Genomic DNA, 24,332 nt, shown 5'->3' with positions numbered 1-24,332 from the left:
ACCTCCAAGGACGCGCAGTCACCGATCCTCATCACGCTCATCACGGTCATCACACAAATGCCTTATGGCAAGAGGTAACAAAAGCATTCCATCCTCTAGTGATGAAAGTAGTAGTGATGATGAAGGCGAGGGAAAGGCCTCTCTAGATGAGCTTGCGGAAGCCGTAGAATTTTTCCAGGATGTTTGCACTAAGCAAAAAGCTCAACTTAAAACCTTGAAAAGTAAGTTGATTAGCTCCCAAAATGATTACAAAGGTTTGCTAGAAAAATTTGAAACTTTTGCAAACTCAAATAGTGAGTTGTCAACTAAAATTGAGCTATTAGAGTCTAGTGCTCCATCCATTGCTACTGATGATGGCCTTATTAAAAAGAATGAAAAACTTAAGGCTAAGTTAGCTAGCTCACAAGACACTATTGAAAATTTGCTAGAGAAAATGGAAATTCTTAGCATACACAATAATGAGCTAACTACTAAGCTAGAAAACATTGGTAGCACCCCAGGAGTATCTTTTGTTGAAATTCCTGAAATTATTAAAAAGGATGCTTCTACTTCTTGCCTTGATTTAATTGATGATTCTAACCCCTGCAACCAAGTTCTTGTTGAGAATATTGTTGTAGAAACATGTCTGGATGAGGTTGCAAAGGAAAATGAACAATTAAGGCAAGAAGTGGCTCGCCTTGGCAAGGCTTTGTATGATAAGAAAGGCAAAGCCAAACAAATCCGACCTCCACAGGATAACACCACTACGGGAGTGAACAAGCCTATGGAGGGAGAAACTGTGATTTGTAGGTTGTGCCGCAAGGAAGGCCACAAGTCTTTCCAATGCAAGGCGATGACCGGGGATAAACAAAGGCAAAAGCTCAAGCAAAAGCCATCAAGCAAAATCTCCAACACCTACATCAAAAAGGTGAACAAAAAAGATGCTACACCATATTTGATCAAGAAGAAAAAGAACGGAAAGGTGATAGCAATCAAGGCCAACAAGCAAGCCAACAAAGGAAAGGGGGCCAAACGCATCTGGGTGCCAAAGGAGATAATTTCAACCATGAAAAGCACCAAGAAGGTTTGGATCCCGAAAGGGAAGTGAGTGGACCGAAGGTCATCGGGAAATTTGGAGACTTGGCAAGTTTGGGATGTATATCATGGGATACATCATAATGGATCAAGTTTGTTGTCAAGTGGGTTAGTGAAAATTTTTGGACCCAAATTTCCCACTCATGACTAAGGTAACTAGTCTTATTATATTTCTCGTTTTTTTGATATGCGTATCTATTTATCTTTTATCTAGTTTACCTTTCTTGCCTAGTGTTACATTTGTTATGTACTTTTGTTCAAAATCATGCATACTAGGTAAATCATATGGTAGGATTGCTTGTTTTTAATTCATATACTTAAGCAAACCTACATGGCTTAAAATGTTTATTTAAGCATGGCACATAGCTTTTATATCACTCCATAGTAAATGATGCATCAATTGAAAATTTTGATTTCTACAAAGTGTATCATTTAACTTATATGTGCCAAAGTTGGGATTATGGATAATTTCCCCCGCTTGATATCAAATCAAAGTGCATGTCTCCTACAAGTATTCAAAACTTGTATGCACACCTTTAGGGGGAGGTTACTCTATAATCTAATACTTTGAGACTAACACCTTTTCAAGTCTATTTTATGTGATAGTCTCATTGTAAGGTAAATAAGGTCCCCGGAGAAAGACAACAATCTTCCACTGCAAAATCTCCAAGAACTCTCATGTCTCTCAAGCTCGCCATTGATCTTCAATTGGTATCTTTTGAGACTACATTCAGTAATCATTCACATGTCTTCTCCAATATTTGATTATACTATATTTCATATCATATGCTTCCTTGTTGCTAAAAATGCATAAGTAGTTAACTCATATTCTGTTACCTATGCATAAAGGAAGTTAGTCTTTTCAAATCATGTCTTGCACCTCTAATTTTCACATGCTTTTTCCTAAGTAGAGGATCTCTGTCAGGGGGAGTATTTCTTCATCTCTAATGGGGGAGAAAAACTCTTTCCAAAGGAGAATACTCATTTAGGGGGAGTAATCTTTTGAGGAACTCCTACTCATGGTATCTTTCATGATCTCCAAGTGGTATCTTTCATGGCTTAATTTGATATCTTTCTAGTGATATCATTTGTTGAGGGCAAGCTTTTATTTACTTCCTACATGCTTTTAATGTCTTCGTTTTCGGTGGTTGATGCCAAAGGGGGAGAAGTCTAGGGGCCAAAGCAATGAAAACTATATCAAACACCAAACACCACCAATTTAAAATTTTATATCTACTAATGACTTTTTAAGTGGTTTTGGTTATTTGGTCCAAAAATAGGAAGTAAGTGAATTATGGAGTTAGGGGGAGGCTTAAGTCCATAATGTCACATTGTGGGGACAATCATGCATCCTAGCAAGTAGATTGCACATTTTAATTCAAATACTTGTATTATTTGCTTGCTTTGGTTGTGTTGTCATCAATCACCAAAAAGGGGGAGATTGTAAGGAAAATGGACCCCGGGCCTTTTGGCTAATTGAGTTTTGGTGTTTGATGAACAGCACAATCCGTGAACTAATAAGTTTTCTAGTGTTTGTGTTTGTAGTTCACAGGATGCGAAGAGAATTGGACCAAGGCAATGAGGATGCAACACCTCAAAAGAAGACATAAAAAGATGCATAGGAGTCCAATGCTCAAGAACAAAGAAGCCCGAAGAAATCAGCGAAGAAATCCAAGTCAAGGGCTGTCAGCCAGCGCCAGGTGGCGCACCGGACATCGGTGTCCGGTGTGCACCGGACTGTCCGGTGAGGCACCGGACAGTCTGCGCAGAGAGGCCGCAGACAGGCGCTCTCTGGCTGTAGCACCGGACTGTCCGGTGTGCACCGGACTGTCCGGTGTGCCAACGGGCAGAAAGGCAACGGTCGGATCCAACGGTCGACTGCTACAGGCGCCAACGGTCGGCTGACGTGGCGTGCACCGGACATCTACTGTTCAGTGTCCGGTGGTGCACCGGACTGTCCGGTGCACCCGACGACAGAAAGCTGCTGCTTTCTGTCCAACGGCTAGTTGGGGGTGTGGAGGCTATAAATACCACCCCAACCGGCCATTCTCTAGTGTGAGAGCCCAAGCAACATACCAAGGCATATATTGCACATTTCCAAGAGCTTAAACACCCAAGTGCTTAATAGAATCACTCGGTGATTAGCGTAGGTGCTTTGCGAAGTGCTTAGGTTAGTTAGACCGCTTTAGCGCTTGCTCTAGGTGAATCCTAGTTAGTTGAGTGAGTTTAGATAAACCTCACAACCCCTCGGCTCTTGCGTGAGTCGTTGTAATTGTACCGAGTGGGGCGAGAGTCTTGCGAGACCGTGACAACCGCGTTTGTGTCACGGCCGCCACCGTGTACCGGAGGGAACGAGGCCCGCGGCGTTTCGGCCGGAAGCTCGATAGTGGAGACGGCGGGGAGCGTCCGAGAAGAGCCGGAAGCGGAGCACCACTTGCGCGTGGAGAAGGCCCGTGGCTCTCTACGGAGTTACTCGACCGTGGTGCTTGGCCCTCGCGTGGGCTTCCCTTTGCGTAGGGGCACCAACGAGGATTAGTCGGGACCTTGCGTGGTTCCGGATACCTCGGTAAAAGTACCGGCGTCATCCACGAGAGTTTGCTTCTCTACTTAGCTCTTTACATTCCGCATTTATATTAAGCATTTAAGTTTCAATCTTGTAGTCATACTTATTTAGTGTAGATTGAAACTTAGCCTTTGCGGTAGAGATAGCAACACCTAGACTAAACCTAGCTTGCACATTCTAGTTTGATTATTAGCTTAGGTTTTGCTCTAGGGATTTAATTGTGGCCTAGTTTAGTAAAAGTTTTAGAAGTCCTAATTCACCCCCCCCCCTCTTAGGCGTCACCCGTTTCCTACATGACCATCTGATCGATCGGATCGGCCATCGCACAGGTCGCATAGGTGTCTTGCCATATCAAGCCTATATTATTGTTGTATTACATTGGACACATAGGGAAGGGAAAAAAATCCGGTGAATTGTAGGGTGTGATCTGTCTGCCTATACTTGTGGTGGCATTCATTTATGCAAATGATTTTGATATATTGATGTCGAGAATATATATGTTGTTTATTTCTATGTAATCGTTGCACACTATAATTTTATCAAACAACTTTTGTATTGTTGCAAGGGGCGACAAAAATTCAGTGGATTGTAGTGTGTGATTTGTCTATCTATAACTGTGGTGGTATTCAGTTGTGCAAATGATTTGTGGTATATTGATGCCAAGGATATATATGTTTGTTTTTATGTAATTGTGCGTACGTGGCAACGTACGGGCACATACCTAGTTGAATAATAAAGTGAAGAAGATCGAGCTGCATGCAGTAGTTCGCAGCGCAAAACTCGTGTCCAGTCGCCGTGTTCGTGTGCGTGTTCTTGAGCCTCGTCTCCGGCGCCTGGCTCACCTGGGCGATCCCAACATCTTCCAGTTGGTGATGGCTCATGACTGACGAGATCTCCCGTATGAAGCAGCATTTGGATCGTGATGCATTACCACATCCCTATATGGTGACCAGATCATTATTTGATCGACAAGTGCAATAACATGTTTCACTTTCGCGGTTTCTCAAGATGATTTTTGTGCGATCACGAACCTCCATTATATAGTTTCCCTATTTGGCGGAGGGGGCAAGTTCTGTTTCTCATGAATTTTTTGTGATTTCACTGAACAGTGCTTAGCTTTACAGTGTTCTGCATCTATCTATACAACTCTATTAATAATTATACAACTCTATTAATAATGGGGTTGAGATAGCAGGCCATGCATCATGCATGCAACTATTTCCAGCACTTTATCATGCCCGCCCAGGTTACTGTGCTTTGGGAGTTGTGTATTCCCAGAAATGAGGAAGGTAACAAGCCTGATAGAGTGACAGGTTGTGGCAGTACGTATGGCATGCACTTGTTTGAAACAAACTGGTTGACCAAGCGCAAGAAGAAATTGAGGGGGAACTCCATGGCTTCTTGCTCTTCTCGGCGGAGGTTGCTTCAAAACAAATCTTAAAGAGCATGCATCGTCGCATTATCGATCGACAACCAAGATTAAATATGGAAGGAGGAAAAGAAGAGAAAACACATCATCAGACTCGCTCAATGATCAACAGCTAGGCTAGGACCAGGGGCATGCAGTGCGATCATACACTGTCGGTGATATTTCTAGCTAGCGTTATGCAATGGATGATTTATATTGGCTGGTCTCTGCTACAGCTAGCTAGTGGCTTGCAGTATTGCGGGGATAATTAATCTAATGAATGTGGATATTATATATTGTACACATGTGTTGCTATGTGCTATACTGTCCTTACAGTATTTCTTTGGCATGCATATATATCTTCATTCCCAGGATGATCTGCTGGTTAGGGCTTGTAAAATGGATTGTAAGACTGCATTTATTAATTCGATTGTTGAGAAAATAGTTTGACTTTAATTTCCCCGTTCAAGACTGTTTACTTCAAGTGTACGTTCACTTTCTAATTTGACGGCTGATGTCACATAAAAACAAACGGAGGAAGTATTGTTTAAAGTATATTATGACTAAAACGGAAGGTGTAGTAGTGTTGGAGGCTAGCTTCCATATAAATAGCTAGGTCTGAAGAAGAAGAGATAAACCGAGACCAGCCTTTCTCTCTGTAAAATGCGTTGATTAAGACTGATCGAGCCACTACACATCTGTCCTTTAAGTATATTTATGACTAATCTCAGGATCTCTCATCAATTATTAGGGAGAGGAAACGTCGTCATTAATCCATTTACTGGCATGTACATCAACCATCACCGCAGATCTAGAGGGGTTTAGGTAGAACTGGCGGGCATGCAAAAATATCATTACTATGCCTTGCAACCTAATTAAGATGAGACCATGCATCATAATCCGAACGGGACTGAAGGAAAATTAGCACGAAGTTAGTGACGACGAGGGACCAGTACAGCTAGCTATCCTACTAGCTAGACCTATTCAATGCATGCTTTTGCAACATGCGTGGGAGGCTCCTTATTAACCAGCTAGTAGTATATATACTACCTGTGCACCACAAGATATCTAGCTAGGCAAAAACTGGTATGGCCTTTTCCAAAATTTAAGAGCACCAGTCTCGATCAGCAGTTCCCTGAATTATGAGGAGGCGCATATCATATGTTTAATTTGTCAGGAGTTTGCTACATATACAGCCACCGCTTTTTTTTTTGTGGTAACCATCACTGAACTTAACACGGTCTTAATCAGATGCTATGCTAGCTATCTCTTCGTGTACTATAAATGGTGATCAACTGTTGTTTTCATCAACACATCCTAGACCTCTCATCCTACTGTATGTGTCAATGGCAGGCACGCTATCTCCTGTTGTTTGTGATCCCTTCATTTTTGGCTGGCAGTGGCACGATCGTACTTCATGACTGACCAACTAACTCACACGTACTGGGCCCATCTGCATTGACTGCACGCTAGCTTTACCAAACTGTGGAGATGAGATGATTCGTGCTTCATTCCTACACTTCGATCTCCTGTGTTGTCAAATAGGAAAGAAAGAATATGCATGAATGGAGGCCATGTTTTTTTTTGAAGGGAGCTGTAGTAGTTTTCTTTGTTGCTAACTAGCAGTATGCATGCTGGATTAATATGTCACAGTTCAAAGACATAATAGCTGAAGCTTACAATACTTTGGGAGTCTTGACTTCATCTCATCAACAAAGAGGGGACAATGAACTGATTTACTGATGTCTGCTTTTACAGCTGTGTGTAGTACTCAACCATGGCGCTCTGGTTATAGCTACTTCTGCGGATGAAGAAATGGAAAGAACTAATCATATGAAGTCTGGTGTGCCGTCACAGTTAAGTTGACGGCCTGCCTGCATTTAATCGTCAATTAAGCCCCGCAGGCCTGCGCGACGCGACGAGGGATTTTTTCTTTTTATTTTTTGCCTGCAGACAATGGTTCCGCTGGTCATTATTGCTTGTGTTAGGTGTATGCTACCTTGGCTGCTTGTTATTAATGTCAGTGTATTGTGGTGCTTATGCTTTATGCAGACCGTGAGCAGTATTTTGATGAATCTCCGTCCGATAATGTTCTCGTCATGCATCTATCATTTATCAAATATTTATGTGAAAGCGACATTCACAATATATATAGCACATATATAGGAATACAGTAAACGTTTTTTTTTTGGCATCGAATTGATTAATGTAACTGTGATGATACAATACAGTAAACGTTTGTGTCATTTGCAGGAAAAGGGACATGGCATAAATTAACTCAAAGACAAGTGTATTATTTGCCTATATGATGAAAGTCATGAAACCATAGTACCATACATGTGCATGTTTTTCTTAGTCCTGGGGAGTTGCTACCTAAGTACATAGGTAGGCTGATGCTCTGTGCTTTGAAACGATTATTATGTTGGTAGCCAAAATAAGCTCATCTTATTTCCAAAAGATATCAGCTACATATATATCTTTATATTCCAGATCGATGTTCTTCTGATGAAAAGCCTCATCAGCCACAACCACAAGACAATTATTTCCTTTCATTAACTAGGAGGGGACACGCTGATATTGATATATAATTATATATAGCCTGATATTATTGATACATGTATAACAAAGGGCTGCATGCTTATATACATACAAGTAAGCCTTTTAATATATAGATACAGAGCTTCACAGGGAATGAAGTGATTAAGATTAATTACTTACTATATGGTCTCTCTCTCCTAATAAGCTTGACTGATGTAGCTAGCTAGCTAGTAATAGAGATACATATGTATGATGCAATCTCAACTGCTTTCTGCACCAACCACACTACTTTCGACGACTCTTGTGTGTACCAAATACTTGATCCGGCCGATCAAACTTAATTGTAGCTTGCTGAACGAACCATGCATGCATGCAATGCAATTTCCGTTGTTGTCCGGCCGGTCTTCAGATGACGAGGCCGCCGCCTGCTGCCGCGATCTGGAGCATCCCACCATTCCCATGCGGGTGCGAGACCGGGCCGCCGCCGCCGCCGCCGCCCAGCAGCTCCTCGATCATCTGCAGCGCGATCCTCTCCTCGTCGTCCACCACCACCACCGGAGGAGGCGAGGCAGCCGTCGCCGTCGTGGCCGTGGACGACGTGGCGCTGGGCGCCGGCGCGGCGTCCTTGTCGCTGAGCTGGACGGTCATGACCCAGCTGGAGTCGGCGCGCGCGCCGGCGCCCTTGTGCCAGACGCCGATGTGGGACCTCTCCGGGTCGAGGCGGAGGCAGGTGAGCGACGGCGACGGCGCCTTGCAGCACCTGCGGAGCTTGGCGCTGAGGACCTGCGACTGCGACAGGCTGCTGGTGCTGGTGCTGGCGCTGGCGCTGGCGCTGGCGTTGGTGTTGTTGCCGGACGAGGCGCCGCCGCCGCCGCCGCGCGTCCTGCCGCAGGGCACTACGGGGAAGTTGGTCTTGGCGTTGCGGCCGCTCATGAGGACGGCGGCCTCGTCGTACGCCCGCGCCGCCTCCTCCGCGGTATCGAAGGTGCCCAGCCACACCCTCCTCTTGCTGCGTACGCACAAGAACGCGTGCACACGTTGAATTCGGCCGTCGTCATCAGAAGAACACATGCATGGCGAAAGAGAGAGAATGAACGGCACAAGAACACTGCAGGTGTGTGTCGGTTCGGTTGGTTCTTACAGCAGCGGGTGCCTGATCTCGGAGACCCAGGAGCCCCAGTGGCGCTGCCTGACGCCGCGGAACTTCTTCTTCTTTGACTGCTGCACCATGCTAGCTGATGATCCTGCGTTTCCCCCCTCCCTCTGTGCTGTGCGGCAGGAGGGGTCGGTCGGGCTGGCGCTGGACGGCAGGCACTGCAGATCCTCTGCCTGCCACTGGCAAGGGAAGGAAGGAAGGAAGGACAGAGGAGGCAGTCGTCTGCAGAGCGGTGCGAGCCGGACGCGAGCACTGTGAGCAGCAGCAGTGAGTGAGTGAATGCCTCCGGATCAGCCAGGACTGGGGTGTGTGTGTGTATGTGTAGATGATGCCTGCTTCCCTGCGCCGTTCCGGTGAATATAATATAAAATAAAAGCTACACCCGCAGTGTACGGAGTACGAGGGAAAGCCAGTAGTAAGATTAGATTAGGGTGCTCTCACTGCAATGCCGCATTCAGAGTAGCTAGGAAGGAGTACAGGAACACACTTTTGATTTTGAGTCAGTGCTGCTAGCTCTACTGCTCTAGGTGCCTCCCCGTGTGTGTGACGTGACTACCCCCCACCATAAGTAGTAATCCATGGCGGCTGCCGCTGGTACGTGGGGCCGGTAGTAGCAGTAACATATATACAGGAGGTCATCAGGACCCCGAAGCATGGGAGTGACAGATGATGGTAGTACGTACGACTAATTAAAGGGCCCGGCCTGTTGTATGCATCCGTCACTTTTCAACAATCTGTTTTTTTTTGTCACTTCAAAACTTAGTGGTGGTATCTAAAGGAAGGTGCCATTTTTTGGCAGTTTGTTGCGCCGGTTTTTTGTTGGCATATTAGTAAGCGATCGACATCCAGCCTTTGCGAGTAGTATATTTTTATATGATCCAAAAGAATATATATAATAAATGACGCCAGAGGGGAGAGCAATGGATACGTATGAAGCTAGACTCTTTAGAAACCGAGGCACCTCCCTGTCAGAATCCAGATTTATTTTAGGAACTAGTGAGTACTGGAAATGTAAAACAAAAAAAAGCTGGTTTTTAAGGATCTGAAACTGATCCAGAGCATAGACTTAAGGGTGGGCGTTCGGGTTACCTAAAAAATTCGGGTCGGGTAATTCGGGTTTTGGGAATCGACACCCGAAATTACAACGGGTTTTGCAATACCCGAAAATTCGGGTACCCAAAATTTCGAGTTTGGGTTCGGGTATTCCCGAACTACCCGAACTATTGTGTCGGCTTCATAAAAACACATACACCCTATTAAATTAGTATAAAAATATAGTTTGAATAATGATATACATGGACATATAAAACACAAGCAATCTACAATCACAAGTTATGCACACTTACACATAATTATAAATATACAAATTAATAATTAAGCATGACATGAGTACATGATACATGAAAGTTCGGGTATTTCGGGTACCCGATTGTGATACCCGAATTACCCGAAATAAATTCGGGTTTTGCAAGTTGCTACCCGAAATCCCGAACAAAATTCGGGTTTCGGGTATTTCAGGTTCGGTTTTAGGTATTTTGGGTTCGATTTTAGATATTTCGAGTTCGGGTTACGGGTTTTTTTTGGCCAGCCCTACCTAGACTGCACTGCACGAGAAGACTCGTTGTAGTACTCCAGCAGACTAGCAGACGGAGGAGGGAGGTTGGGCTCGTCACTTGTGGGATGCGCTGTCGGTGAAGTGTGTGTGGCGGGTGGCACTGATACCCACCCTCGCTCGCTGGCTGGCTAATTAACTACTCCCCCCACCTACGTACGTACGTACGTACTCCTACGCGCTTGGCGTTGGCGACCTCATTTATTGATGGGGGCAGCAGCAGCTAGCCGGCCAGAGCCAGGGATATATGCAATGCAACCGTATTAGCTGAGTGAGCAATCCATCCGCCACGCTATCATCATCGCGTGGCAATGGCAACACAGAAAGCGGAAGCATCGAGCTGGACACGATCAATGGCGGGCGCGGGGCTCACTCCTCGCTGCCCCCCTGCCCTTGTCTTGTCCACCACGCCCAATTCAATGCGGCCCGGCCGGTACTGTAAGTACAGCACAGGTAGTACGTAGGGGGTGTTTGGTTACACCCCGCTAAAATTTAGCATCTGTTCCATCGAATGTTTGAACCTCCGTTCCGGGTATTAAATGTAGTCGGATTATAAAACTAATTTGTCAGCCGAAGATTAAAAGACGAGACGAATCTAGTCCAGTTGGTTGGGTCTATATTTCATACTCCTATTTAAAAGTCAAACGCTTGATGTGACCCGGGCTAAACTTTAGCAGGAGCAACCAAACACCCCCGTAGTACTTTTTAATTTACAGTAGTTTCCTTCGGTTGGGCTCCACACAGATACGTGTGTCAGTAACAGTGAGTTCTTCCTAGCTTCCTCCTCACCTCACTCGCATCGCAGGTTGCAGCATGGAACCTTCAGCTACAGGAACGCTGCCTGCTGCTCGCTCGCTCGCTCGCTGACACTACTCGCTCATCACTCCATCTGTATCCGTAGTTTCCGTACGCGCGCGCGTCACTGGAAAGTGCGGGCGGCCGGCCTGGGGCAGCAGCTTTAGTGTGAGGGTGGTGGTTGCCTTGCCTTGTCCTCCATCGCCTGTCAGGACCGGCCGGCCCGTCGCGTGAAAACGGTTAGCAACAAGGTGAACGGATTCATGGCTGCAGTACTACGTGATTATTAGCGCGCCGGCCGTACCCCAATCAGTCAGTCGTCGTACCGTACCAACGCTACTAGTTTGCTGGTACCGGCCGGCCGCCCGGCCTCAGGGCCAGGGAATGCATGCATGCGGGCTAACGGCAAATTCAAGCTCTTGAACCGCATTAAGGATCGAGTCTTACTATAGGGCTGTTTGGTTTGAGCCTAATTTACCACATTTTGACTAACTTTTCTAACTAAGGTTAGTTATTCAATTCGAACGACTAACCTTAGGCAAAGTATGACACATTTAGCCACGAACCAAACAGCCCCTATGTCTCATATTTATTCAGCGTGCGCATAGGGAAATCAGCTCAAGCATTCACAGCCTCTCCACCTGTCCTGTCCAGCACTGTCGTAGCACGTCACAGGAAATCGCTAGGCTTTCCTATCCTGATGTTCTGCTCCTGCAAGAAGCATGTAACAGCATTCTTCTGCCAGCCCTTGAAGCTCCTGGACAGGAAATTAAACGCCAAGAGATGCCGTTTTAGAACAGGGTGACCGTACAACCATGGACTAGCTGCACAGCTGATAGAAACATCATTGTGTGCGGAAATTTCCTTGTTTTCAAATAAAGAAGATTTATATTTTTGAGAGCCAAGAAATGAACCATGAACTTTACTAGTGTCAAATAAAGAATTTTCTTGTTGGTGATTACATTCGAAATTACGAGCAAGGGTTTTGTGGTCCAAAACTACAGTAGCTACATAGGCTAAAAAATAACCAAACAAATGCAGTGAAGGTAACGTCTTTAATAGATTATTAGATGCACCAAAAACTGGCTGGGGCACTTACTTGTGATCAAGATGCGCGATAACTTCACCACCAGGAAATGCTGCCTTTGTTGCTTCATAAGAAACTTTGATGGAGTGCTTCCACATTCCAGCAACCTCTTCAGAACTCTTTACATTTACTTGCGACGACATGTCCATTGGCAAGGAGTAACCAGAGAGTAAATGACCGACCCATACACCATCTTTGCTGAAATATTTGAAAAATGAGGCAGTTAGAATATATGTTCCTTGTGTACATCAAAATACTAATTTCTGCTCTTCAGTAGAACAAGCATGCATTAACTAAGAAAATTGCGAATGAAAAGTCAGTTGGGCAGACCCTGTGCCGGAGACTCCCACATGACTGGATTTGGGGAAGGTATAAAACGAGACAAGCCTTTTCCTCATAAATGTAGACAGGTTGTTTTGAACCCGCGGCCTAGTGACTCAGCTGAGACAGCTCTCACCATTTTCCAGAGAATGAAAAATCAGTTAACAATGAAAATGTTCCCACTGACAACAGATCCACCACAGGACAGATTCTGCATCAGTCCAGAGGAATTAAATAGGAAACTAGGATTGATCACACCCACATCAGCATCAATCAACACTCTTAACTAGGCAGGTACATGGTTCGGTTCCAACCCACTCAACCTGTCAAACTGCACCATACCACAGCAGTTAAACTGAATTTGCATGTTTAACTGGTTCGTGGTTCAAACAGTGTTTGTTTGCAACTAGTCAGACCAGATCCCACACATAGCCCATGAATCTATATATCAAGTCATATCTGGTAATAGAGGTTTTATCTTCTCACATCCCCAAGGTTAATAAGACAACACCTTGTCTTGGTGTCGTATAAATTTGTTGTTTCACCAAAAGAGTTGGAAAGTAATATTTCATCAGAATTTGTTTCTTCCTTTCACTTCTAGAAAGCAAAGTATGACGATCTTTTAAGATTAGAAGTGCTAACATACAAAAAAATATATACAGGGGAGACAACATATAATTAGAAATTGCTTTCAAGAATAACTTTTATCTCAGTGCTTACATGACAATATCCATGTGACGAGGAACATAGTGACCACCTCCTATACCTAATAGAACCTTTTCACAATTCCTGCATAACAAGAAATGAGTTTTCATGCGCTTACTGCTTAAGAAAACAAAGAAAAGAGTGGGAGTAAGAATGTAACAAATAAATGCTTACAAGAAAAAGAAATTTCAAATTAAGAGGATTCCATCACAAAGATGCTCATATGTAGAAAACACCATATGCCCATATGATGTGATCATGTGAGGATGACATGTAGGCGTTGTCACCAAATGTCATAGAAACACTTACGGTAGTTTACAACTAAGGTGGCCCTTGTGGTGGTATTTTCCAAATTCTCCTAATTTTAATTTACAAATAGAAACAATTTCATTGATAAAATAACCATCAAACAAAATGCAAATACAATGTATGTGATCAACAGTGGTGTACAAGGAATCTAAGATATTGTATTATATAAAACAGCAAGAGCCTGTCTGGTAAACAAAACCGGGAGTTCATGATGGGGCAATAATAAAATCATCGTTGTTAATTACTTTGGAAATTCAATGGGTTCAAATAAAATAATTGATTCTGCTATTGATACCCGTTGCTATTTTGTTCCGACCATTAAGTTTGTATGTTCAGTCTACTAGATATATGTACGCTGTTGGGCCGCCACCTACTCGGTCCCGCGGCAGGGTACGGACGCTGGACGAGATCCTCGACTCCCAGTGTCCGTACCACAAGGAGATGTGCCATACTCTATGAAATTGCCGAGACTTCAAGAACTCCGTCGGGCATGGCCGACCGTTCCAACCGCTACCACCTCCCCCACCACGAGAGAGCCCCCCGAGCCGGGCCAACCTCAGCAGTAGGGTGGAGGGGGTGGCGGGGCTTTTCCGCGCATCGACAGGGAAGTCAATGTCATCTTCGGGGGGTACGGGACGCAGGAAAGCAGGAGGCAACAGAAGCTCACCGATTGGCAGGTCCTGGTGGCCACCAACAGCGCCCCAACCTCGTATCGGTGGTCAGAACACACCATCTCTGATGAGGACATCACTTCTATACATACAATGAATGGACCGATAACACGATCTCGTGCACGACAACTAAATTTTCAGGTAAGTTCTACCCTAGTCAATTGTGTTTCAAAGCTTACACTTGGGGCCATGGATGTTTTGATGATTAGGTACCTTGGAGACGACCAACGAGGACTTGGGAAAGGCAAAGGTGTTAAGGAGGAGCAGCAAGGGCGTCCACAACAGGAAGGAAATCAAGTCCGAGTCGGCTGCGACTCCATCTCGGGTTCCAGGACTAGTCTGCACTAAAATGGACGCCCAAGATGCATCCGGACTCCGATTGCGACGGACTGGATATGGTTGGAAAGATAACGAGATTATCTAACCAACCCAACTGGTTCCACCCTAAAATTCATCCGGAGTCAACGGGAATCGTCGAAACAAGTCAACGTTCAGATTCTGTTTTGGTGATGCGATACCGTCTGTTGGGCCGTTGGGCCGTGTATCGCGTCGGAGCCCATTAGGGGCGAGTCCAAGGGTCACGCACGCCCTAATACTCTATTTATTCAGCAGCCGCCGCCACATTTAGGTTTGGGTTTTGCTTAGATCAATTCTGTCATCGAAAAGTGTCGCCGTCATCGGCTTGTGAGACCCCATCTCGTAATCAATACAATTTTGGTTGCGTTTCTTTCCTGTTCTTGCTTGTGTTCTTGATTGCGCTTGCAGGGATAAGCCTTCGTGGCGAGGTCATTCGTGTGTCACGGGTGATAACCAACGGAGCCGTGGTGTAGTGATTGCGAGGAACCGTTCGCTCGGAGCCTTGGATCATCAACGTCGAGATCTCCACTCAATCAAGTTATCGTATCTCACGGAAGATCGGGCCGCGTCTATTATCAATCTCCTTCAGCTGGGCCAACCAATGGCTCAACTTTGATCACCCTGACAAGTACCCCCTGCTTGTCGATCCGGTGATTAGGGAAAACCGAGCAAGAAGGTGCTGGTGGATGGTGGCAGCAGCATCAATGTCACCTTCCCTCGGACACTTCAAGCCCTAGGAGTGCCGACCTCACCCAGTCGGACACCCCCTTCAAGCCCTGGGGGTTTATCGGTCGGGACGTTGTTGCGGCCTTCTATTAATGAAATACTGCGAGGGTGGTCTTACCCTCCCCGACCAAGTTTTTTATCCATATATCGGTTTCTTTAGAAAAATGGTGTATCCACGCATCTTTATGCACTTGATACTGATAAGTGTATCTGTATTAGTGCTACACAAATCATGATACTAGCCCAACACTCTAATGTTTGGTCTATGTGCTAGCATCAATATTTTCCCCTAATTTGTAGCAAGATGAGGTACCAATTTCTGTCCTACAATCTACATTATACTGAGGATAAAACTTTGTGTCTTTGTATAGACTTGATCAAGAAAAATCCCCAAGATGTTACTTTACATACAAGGAATATGCATATGGGCATACCTCTGCCAAGTTCCAACAGCATTTCCATCCTCCAGACCAAGACCTTTCCATAGAACCTGCAATAATTTTAAAAATTAAATTCCATGTTTTCTTGTGAAGGTCACATTTAAAGAGAACAGTTAAAGGCTAACATTTGAAATAAAGGATAACATAGTAATAGCAATGCTGAATTGGGCACATAGAACTTGAAAACAATCGTCTTTTCTGTTATGGATTGCACTATATTCAATATGAGGGTACTAGGCCCAAATATATAAAACGATATAGGATAGAGACCGTGGAGAACAAGAACTCTATGAGACCGAATATAACAAGGAGTCAAGGGCACGTGTATAGACATCTAACAAGGATTCTATATGAGACCGAATGCAACAAGGGCACATGCATAAACACCTAACGCTCCCCTCAGACTCAAGGTGGATCACAACACACTTTGTAGAGCTCTAGTTTATGCCTTCGTAAATAAATCAGCCAACTGAAGATCTCAAACCACATAGCGAAGATCAGTCATATTATCCTGAACCTATGCACGTGTCTAATAGGCATCAACACCTATTTGCTTAGTAAGCTCATGCTTGACCGGATCACGAGCAATACTAATAGTACTTATATTGTCAGGTAAAAGAGGAGTCGGCGTACAAATAGAAACACTAAAATCCTCAAGCAACCACAGTAACCAAGTAACCTCTATAGTCACAAGAGTCATAGCACGCAACTCAGCATATGCACTTGAACGAGAAACGACTACCTACTTCTTAGTCTTCCAAGCAACGAGGGAACCACCAAGAAAAACACAATAGGCAGAAAGGGATCGAAGATCAGAGAAATCACTAGCCCAGATAACATCAAAATAAGCTTGAAGTTTTAAAGAGCTAGAGCGTGAAAAGAATAGATGTCTATATATAGTATCTCAAAGATATCATAGGGCAAGAAGCAAGTGACTGTAGTGGAGCTGGGTGGGAGCAGAAACAAACTGACTTAGAATATGTACAGAATATAAAATGTCCAGATGAGTGACACCGAAGTAAACAAGACTCTCTACAAATGTGTCGATAACGAGTAGGATCCTCAAGAGGTTCACCATCCGAGTCATGAAGATGATAATCAAAGACGCTCAAAAGAATCCCTCCCTAAAGAGCTAAGGATGAATGTTAGTCGAGTTGGACTAGAGATAGCCTCGGCCCAAAAGTGAGGAATAGAAGAGACAAACATAAGAGCACGGGCAGTCTCAAGAAGATGACGATGCTTGCACTCAACCAAACCATTTTGAGCATGAGTGCCAGAACATGAAATTTGGGCAAGAGTCTCTTGCTTAGAAAGTACCTGAGAAAGAACATTAGAGAGATACTCACCTACAGGTCAGCACAAAAGACACAAATAGATATGTAAAAATAAGTGCGGACCATAGCAGAGAAAGTCTTATAAATGGATAAAGCATCACTACGATGTTTCATGAAATAAATCCATGTGGCGAGAAAAACATCTATAAAAACGATAAAGTATGGTAGTAACGATGGCCCCTTTTAGAAACAAAAGAAGCAGGACCCCATATATCAGAGTGAACAAGATCAAAAGAACGCTGAGAAACGAATGGTAAGTAAGTTGTACTAACGAACGGTCCGTGGATATACCCAGATTGTTCGGTCATGTTTGCTACCACCGGGGGGGGCACGTGATGGTCCTGGCGTGGGTCCAGACTGTCCGACAGGGAGAGCCAGACTGTCCACGTTAAGGTCAGACGGTCCGCGATTAGATGCGGACGGTCCGGTCATATCCAGAGTCGCTGATCTGTTAAGTAGGGACGACGGTGGTGGAATTTGCCCTGGATATGAATTCATCGGCATACCGTACAATGGCTAGGGCTGCGAATCCCCATTTGTTAACGATGTATTAGACATAGATATCCTATTGCTAGTTTCGTATGACGAAAAACTAGGAGCAACAAATTTCTCAAATGTGCGTGTTACTTCTCTAATTGTTTCTTCCAACCCCCAATCTGTTGTTTCATTTCATCTTGTTGTTGCTTAATAGATTGGATGTCGTCAGATTTACTTACATTTGAGATTTGAAGCGAAGGTAAGAAGAATGCAATCTCGATCTCTCCATGCTTGGTAATCTTCTGGTGGCAATCCACCGTGAAGTATGATAAGAATTTCTCTGTCGCCTCCTCCTCGGCCTTGGCGCTATGGCGACATGCGTCTTCCCTCACTTGACTCATCAAGTCTTCATATAGTTGCTGCTCATCGATCGACAGGCTTTCTACAGCCGGCCTAAGGATATTGTCTGGGGAGATATCGGTGTGATCTTTAGAACCGACCATTTGAGGGCCTGATTTTTAGTAGATCTAGACACCTAGTCCCCAGCGGAGTCGCCAAAAAGTGTGTTGGCGCCGATATGGGCGCCAAACACTGGAGATGAACCGTCTGGCAGTGCTCTCTATGGCGGCAAAGACCGTCCGCGACCTGGGCGCAGGAGCGGATCCTCCTCTGCACACTTCCGAACGGTCCGTGTCTAGGGTCGCACTGTCCGCGATGGCACATGTTCTTCTTCTCCGTGAAGAACCCTAGAACTTGCCTTCGAGTAGATCCCGTCGAGGAGAGTTCCAAGGGTTGCTCTAGGGTTGGCAGGCCACCCGGGCGTCCCTAATCGGCGTAGAGTCGAAGAGGGATGGTTTTGTGGAAGACTAAACTAGATCTAAACTAAGGCTAGATTACTCCTACTCCTAGGGAATGGAAAGAACAGTGCAAATAAGATAAAAACTGATAAATATATTTGATTGGATTGATTGTGTGGGGGGGAGGGGTTAATCGGCCGTATCTCTTCATCTATATAAAGGGGGAGGTCTGGACACGTTACAAGCCGGTTATCATCTCGCGGCTTTTGCTAACAAATCCCGCAAGAAACTCGGAACTCTAACTGATTCTGCACAGGCACGGACTGTCTGCAGGCACATTTGGTGCTCAACGCTAACAAAACAATTAAAACCAGATATGCAAACTAGGTGCCGACCAAAACCGGGCCTAGAAGGGGTTGCATGCGTGAGCAAAACAACACAACACACGAACACCAGGCACGAGCGAAACTCGGCTCCACGCGGGAGTAGAGCGTAGGGCGTCCTTGTGTGCGACCGAACACATGCAAATACGACACGTGATAAAAAACGTAGAGAAGGAAAGAATCCTTACCCTAAAAATTAGCTTTGTATGCCATGCTATGTATCGCACTATATTCAATATTAGAGCATCATGCCTAAATATATACACCGATACATGATAGAGACCTTGATGAACAAGTACTCGATGTATGAGACCGAATACAACAAGGACACATGCATAGACATCTAATAAGAACTCTATATATGAGACCGAACGCAACTAGGACACATGCATAGGCATCTAACATTTTCAATACTTTGTGAAAGTGTTAGACTGTGTGGATTGAATTGGACATAATGTGTGGGTTGAATCACATTAAGTGCCTATATAGAGACTTGGGGGGGCAAGTTGCCTTTCTAGATACATATGCAGCACTGGATTATATTCATAATTACCAAATAAACTCGAGCCACCCTCACACCCCAGTTGTAACAGGAGCATCGATGTCGATCAGACTTAAGAATAAGTCTAAGACTAATATTCATCGTAGTCATGTCATATGCTATGATCAAAGTAGAAACAAGCAAATAATCTCATGCAGATGATAGCCCTTTTCTTCTTACTGAAATACCGAGGTAGAGGTGGACATAGTCGAAGCAAGTAGAAAGGCACAGGTCTGGGGCATCAGAGGCTAGCTTTGCGCCAACAATCACAACAGGACAATGAGCTGATAAATGGCGACGGTAAACAGGGTTGCTCACACATATCAACGAGCAGTGGGGCAGAGGTGATGTGGTTGCAGAACTTAGGGGAATCGGAGATAATACAATAAACAAGATTGTAAAAGGATGTGCCTATGTTCGAAAAGGTTCAAATGTGATCCTGGCCCACATTACATATCTGATGGCACAAGACAGAAGTTTCTACTTTCCAACTCATACGCAGCTCATTTGACTATTGGCATTTGGCAATGCAGCAAATTTTCTTGTTAAGATATTTGTTTTGAATCTCCACATGCTATATGATCCTGACAGCCATAATACCATCTGCTCGTGCAAATCCACAAGAAAAAACTAAGGAAGTATATTGTAGTAAACACAAAGATGGAGGGAGAGAGCTCACTAGAGCAATTGCCTGTGCAGCATCTTGTCGACCCCAGTGGTCTTCTGTACTTCCTGGCATTATTATAGCAGTCCAATACTGAGGTTAGCAATTCAGATCCAGTAGACATGATGGGAGTGTAGAAACCTAGTATTCATTATGCCTATTAATTCATCTGCTGGAGTGGTGTACTGAGCTATATTTAAATAAGCAGGTTGAATTCACATAAACTCAAAGGCCTTTTGAAAAGGTCCATAAGATAGAGCACAAACTATTAATTGCTTGCATCTTGTTCACCCTGTCCATGTTATAAGAAGCATCTCGTTCCAAAAGTTCACATGCTTAAGTTGACTACCTTCTATTTATGATTTTGCTGAGGATATCTTCTATAGTGCAGTAATCAACTCTTCCAACTCAAAAGAACAAAAAACATGTCATAAATATAAGCTTGTGCAAACTATATCAAATGTATGTTGACACATTCAAAAAATAAACAACTGAATAAAGATCATTGTAAATGACTGAGCATGAAAATTTTGTGTTCTTGTATATAAATGCCCGGTATGAAACTGGAGAAATTGATGCAGAGTCAATAGGGGCAAATTACATCAAACGTAAAGTATTAACTCCACTCGTGAATATGGAACTGAAACAAAGGTCAAAAGTTAATTTAAACTAGAGGTAGTATACTTTATACAGTAACTTTCAAAGTAAAATTGACAGGGGAAAACCCAAAAGGGGATAACATCCCACCCCGCAAGTATGGTATGGTTCCAGCTTTCAGATACCCCAATAGTGCTAGTTCTAATTTAAATCAAACAATATGTTGGGAAGACTCCTGTTGATTATGGGAATACATGTACACTTGCAACTTCAAAAGCATGGACTGCCCTGGTTGAAGAATGTGAATAAGAGTTGAGGATGATGTCATGTAGGAGGCAAAGAGGGCAGAACTGTGTCTAACGGGTCCAAGAGGTCGCCAAGCTAATTGTAGGGCTTTTTGATGTGAACTGTAAAAAGAACTTTCAAGAAGGGCAGGCCTCGTGCAGTAGTGAGAGCTGTCTCACTAAATCACCAGGTTGCAAACATAACCTCTCCACATTTGTGGGGTGAAATCTTGCCTCGTTTTATCCCTTCCTCAGACCCCACTCATGTGGGATCCCCTTTGTAGAATGCTGACATATTGACATGCAAGAAACAAAAAAAGGATGTACATAAGCACATACCTATCTCAACAAACATGGTGGGTGTGCTGGTAACTGGTCCATGGTGAGTAGCCTCAAGCGTAACCTTCACAAACAATCATAGTTATAGATCAGTTCAGTTCAATCAAAAAGGCATGGGTATTGCAGAGCAAACTACCTCAAACTCTGGAACAAGGCCTTGTTCTACAGCTATCTTTTGCATCAACCGGAGCCAAGGTCCAATTCGAGGACTTGGAATTGCTGCCCATCCAGGAGTTCCTCCTTGGGGTGGGGTTTCATCCTCCTTCAGATGTGGCACACCTTTATATGTGTGTCTACCGGTAAGCACATATATACATTATCAAGCAAACAGACAGTTGATGAAATAATAATTTGAACAAACCAACAGATGCACGTGCATGTCGTTCAAAAAACACAGTGCTATAACTAGTAAACAAAACAATAACAAATACAAGGAAGGTCATTACAGAAGTCGTTGGATTGTCATGTTTCCAAACAAAATCAATGGATTGCCAGTATGCTATAAGTAACATAGTTCAATATCCTTAGAATTCATCGAACACATATATATCTCATGAAGCAAATGTTGTTCAGCAAGAAAGAACAGAAAACATCATTTGACCTTGCCATTGGGATAAATGAGATCACATACGAAAGAAGAACGGACCAATTGGATGCACTGTGAGTGCTGGACGTTTGGAGACTGCAGTGTGTTTGCTGAGGAATATGACCTCAGAAACAGACTCTCCAGTGGCTTCCTGCCATCGCTGGTCAAGATCATCCTCTGCGACAATGCTACGCTCATGCTTCAGTAATCGAACATTCCCATTAGTAAAACTCTCCATCGCCTCCTACAAAACAATATGGGCACACATTAATTGGAACCAGAACTATGATAAAACATGAATTTAGAAAACTGCTGAAACAAAGTATCAACTAACATCAGTTGGATGCCTTCATTTTTACAATATTAAAGAAATTGATTGAAACTTAAATGAGTTCAGATTCCCTTCTTCCTGGTACATAATGCATTTGCATCTGTTACATGACCCGAGATTTCAGTCTCAGAATACCAATGAGAATATGCAGCATCAACTCATGAAGTCAATGTCTCACTAAGCTTAATTTTTTAAAAAAACAGGAATGCAATCATGTCCGGTGTACTTCTCATAGAACAGACAATGCTAGAATAATACTCAAAATGCACCGGCTCGCAAAGTATAATGAACAAATGGTGAAGCCAAGTCAAATTTTATTCAATACCCCAGCACAAGGGCATGAAGCCACGAACTGAAGCCTTTACGGACATGAGTCCAAGATATCTTTTTTTTTCTTGAATACGCAGGAGAGCTGCGTATCTATATCTATACTACTATATTAAGAACCTAATGTGGGCACCTGGTGCTACCACGGCTTCACCCTCCCCACGCCTAGCACCCGCAAAAAATAGTGCAGAACGAGCACTCGAACCCACACCACTCTGCTCCACAAATTTAGGGCTAACCACCAAACCACATGTACCTTAGTGTTTAGAAATAAACAAAAAATATATTTGTAGCCTAGGCGCAGCTCCCCACGCTCTTCCGCCTCATGGCAACGCATGAGCACATACCTAGTCAATGTATTAAGAAGGAAAAAAAGAGGGGGTCCATACAAAGCCTCACCACATCTCCTTCCACCCAGGAGATGGGCTGATACACATATGCGAAGGGCCGGGGAGTGGGGGGTGGGGGGGGGAGGTGAGACCAGACCACTAATCTGACCCAAGTCCCTCGGAGCTTTAGCCCCAGCCCTACACCACAGCTGGTGCTCTGTTTGAAGATCAGAGAGCAGGCTTCTGATGCTAGGCTGAGCCCTTTCAAACACACAAGCATCAATAATGTGAGCGAATAGAGTCATGAGTCAAGGTCAGTACATAAACGACATGTTTGGATCCACTAGTGCTAATAGTTAGCAGCTAAAATTAGTACTAGTGAATCTAAGATTCCAAGCAGACCTGCTAATAGACCAACTAACTATTAGTTAAAGGGTTGCTAACTATTAAGGCATGTTTGGATGAGCTAGAGCCTAGAGCGACTTACTAATTGGGGCTAAAAAATGGTCCAAATTAGCTACAATTGACTAGCTAATTGGCTGAAAAATAGTTGGAGACTTGACTAAAAAATTAGCCCTCCTGTTTGGATGGGTTAGGTCTAATTTTAACAATTTTTTAGCTAGCTAACAATTAGCTCTTGGTATCCAAACAGTCATTTAGTTCCACTAGCAAGTTTGGGGTCCCTAATAGGTGCCAACCACCTATTAGCAACATTTTAGTAGGTCGATCCAAATAGCTCCCTGCTAATAATTAGCTTGCTGCTAGCTAACTAATATTACTAGTGGATCCAAACAGGCCTAAAATGTAAATGAATATGTTTGGTCCTCTCCCTCTCCCGAGTTGGATCAACCTCAGAAAAATACTACACACAAGGCCAGTAAAAGTCAAGCAGCCATGATCTCAAGAACTGCTTATCTTTCTATCATGGGCTATAAAATTGTCTCGCACACTGCTAAGACAGGGTACCTGTGCCCAAAAGAACTCTGGTAAGTACTATTAAACACAGAACTCAACATACCTAACTAGATATTCGTGGCTACATGAAAATCCTGTTGGCGCGATAGTCACTCATACATCCCGAATTGCACAGTTGCCTAAAGCTACACAACCATGCATCCTGTTTTACAGCCAAACATAATATCCGGAGCACTAGGCACAATCTCAAATCTCAGCGACGAGGAGTACCGCAACTCCTAGAGTCCTAGCAACTCCACAGATAATATTGGTGGTCGACGCATATAAATTACCACAAAATAGGAGATAGCGCAACACAAAACCGGATGGACCGACTCGAGGCTTATGGGCATTAAATCAGATCAGATTGATGGGGTTCGGACAGAATCTCTCGTATGCTCTTACGGCGATGGGCGGGCCGGGGGACCATCCGGGCATGGCGAGGAAGGCGGCGGCGGGCCCAATGGACGCCGGGTCTGACGTCGTGGCCACCACCAGCACCACCATCTTCTCCTCCTCAGATTCCAACGCCCCGACTGCTCCGCCAAACACCTACACCACCTCGACCTGGGAAAGCACTCTCGATTACTGTGGCGCTAGTGCGCTACAACACGCTAGTCGAGGGCC

General features: G+C 44.2%; 2 protein-coding genes across 4 annotated transcripts; both read right to left on the bottom strand.

The window, feature by feature from the left end:
• Positions 1-7,602: 7,602 nt before the first annotated feature.
• Positions 7,603-9,301, bottom strand: LOC103629778 (ethylene-responsive transcription factor WIN1). The gene is made up of 2 exons (XM_008650884.3): positions 8,725-9,301; positions 7,603-8,592 (listed from the first exon to the last, which is right to left on the bottom strand). The coding sequence occupies exons 1-2, from the start codon at positions 8,811-8,813 to the stop codon at positions 7,989-7,991; spliced, it is 693 nt and encodes a 230-aa protein (XP_008649106.1). The 5' UTR covers positions 8,814-9,301; the 3' UTR covers positions 7,603-7,988.
• Positions 9,302-11,546: 2,245 nt separating this feature from the next.
• LOC100193788 (uncharacterized) lies at positions 11,547-24,326 on the bottom strand. Of its 3 annotated transcripts, none has more exons than XM_008649194.3 (9): positions 23,999-24,155; positions 21,825-22,008; positions 21,315-21,457; positions 21,179-21,242; positions 19,974-20,026; positions 15,757-15,812; positions 13,275-13,343; positions 12,246-12,431; positions 11,547-11,903 (listed from the first exon to the last, which is right to left on the bottom strand). In XM_008649194.3, the coding sequence occupies exons 1-9, from the start codon at positions 24,056-24,058 to the stop codon at positions 11,816-11,818; spliced, it is 903 nt and encodes a 300-aa protein (XP_008647416.1). In that variant the 5' UTR covers positions 24,059-24,155; the 3' UTR covers positions 11,547-11,815. The 3 variants fall into 3 exon arrangements, with proteins under 3 accessions (XP_008647416.1, XP_035815282.1, NP_001132345.1); XM_035959389.1 differs by having other exon boundaries at positions 23,770-24,031; NM_001138873.1 differs by having other exon boundaries at positions 11,548-11,903; positions 24,111-24,326.
• Positions 24,327-24,332: the final 6 nt, after the last annotated feature.

Source organism: Zea mays, chromosome 6 (genome assembly GCF_902167145.1).
Source record: "Zea mays cultivar B73 chromosome 6, Zm-B73-REFERENCE-NAM-5.0, whole genome shotgun sequence".
In the NCBI taxonomy this organism is placed as follows: Eukaryota; Viridiplantae; Streptophyta; class Magnoliopsida; order Poales; family Poaceae; genus Zea; species Zea mays.
Note: the sequence above shows the minus strand (reverse complement) of the source record. Positions and strands in the feature narration are given on the sequence as shown.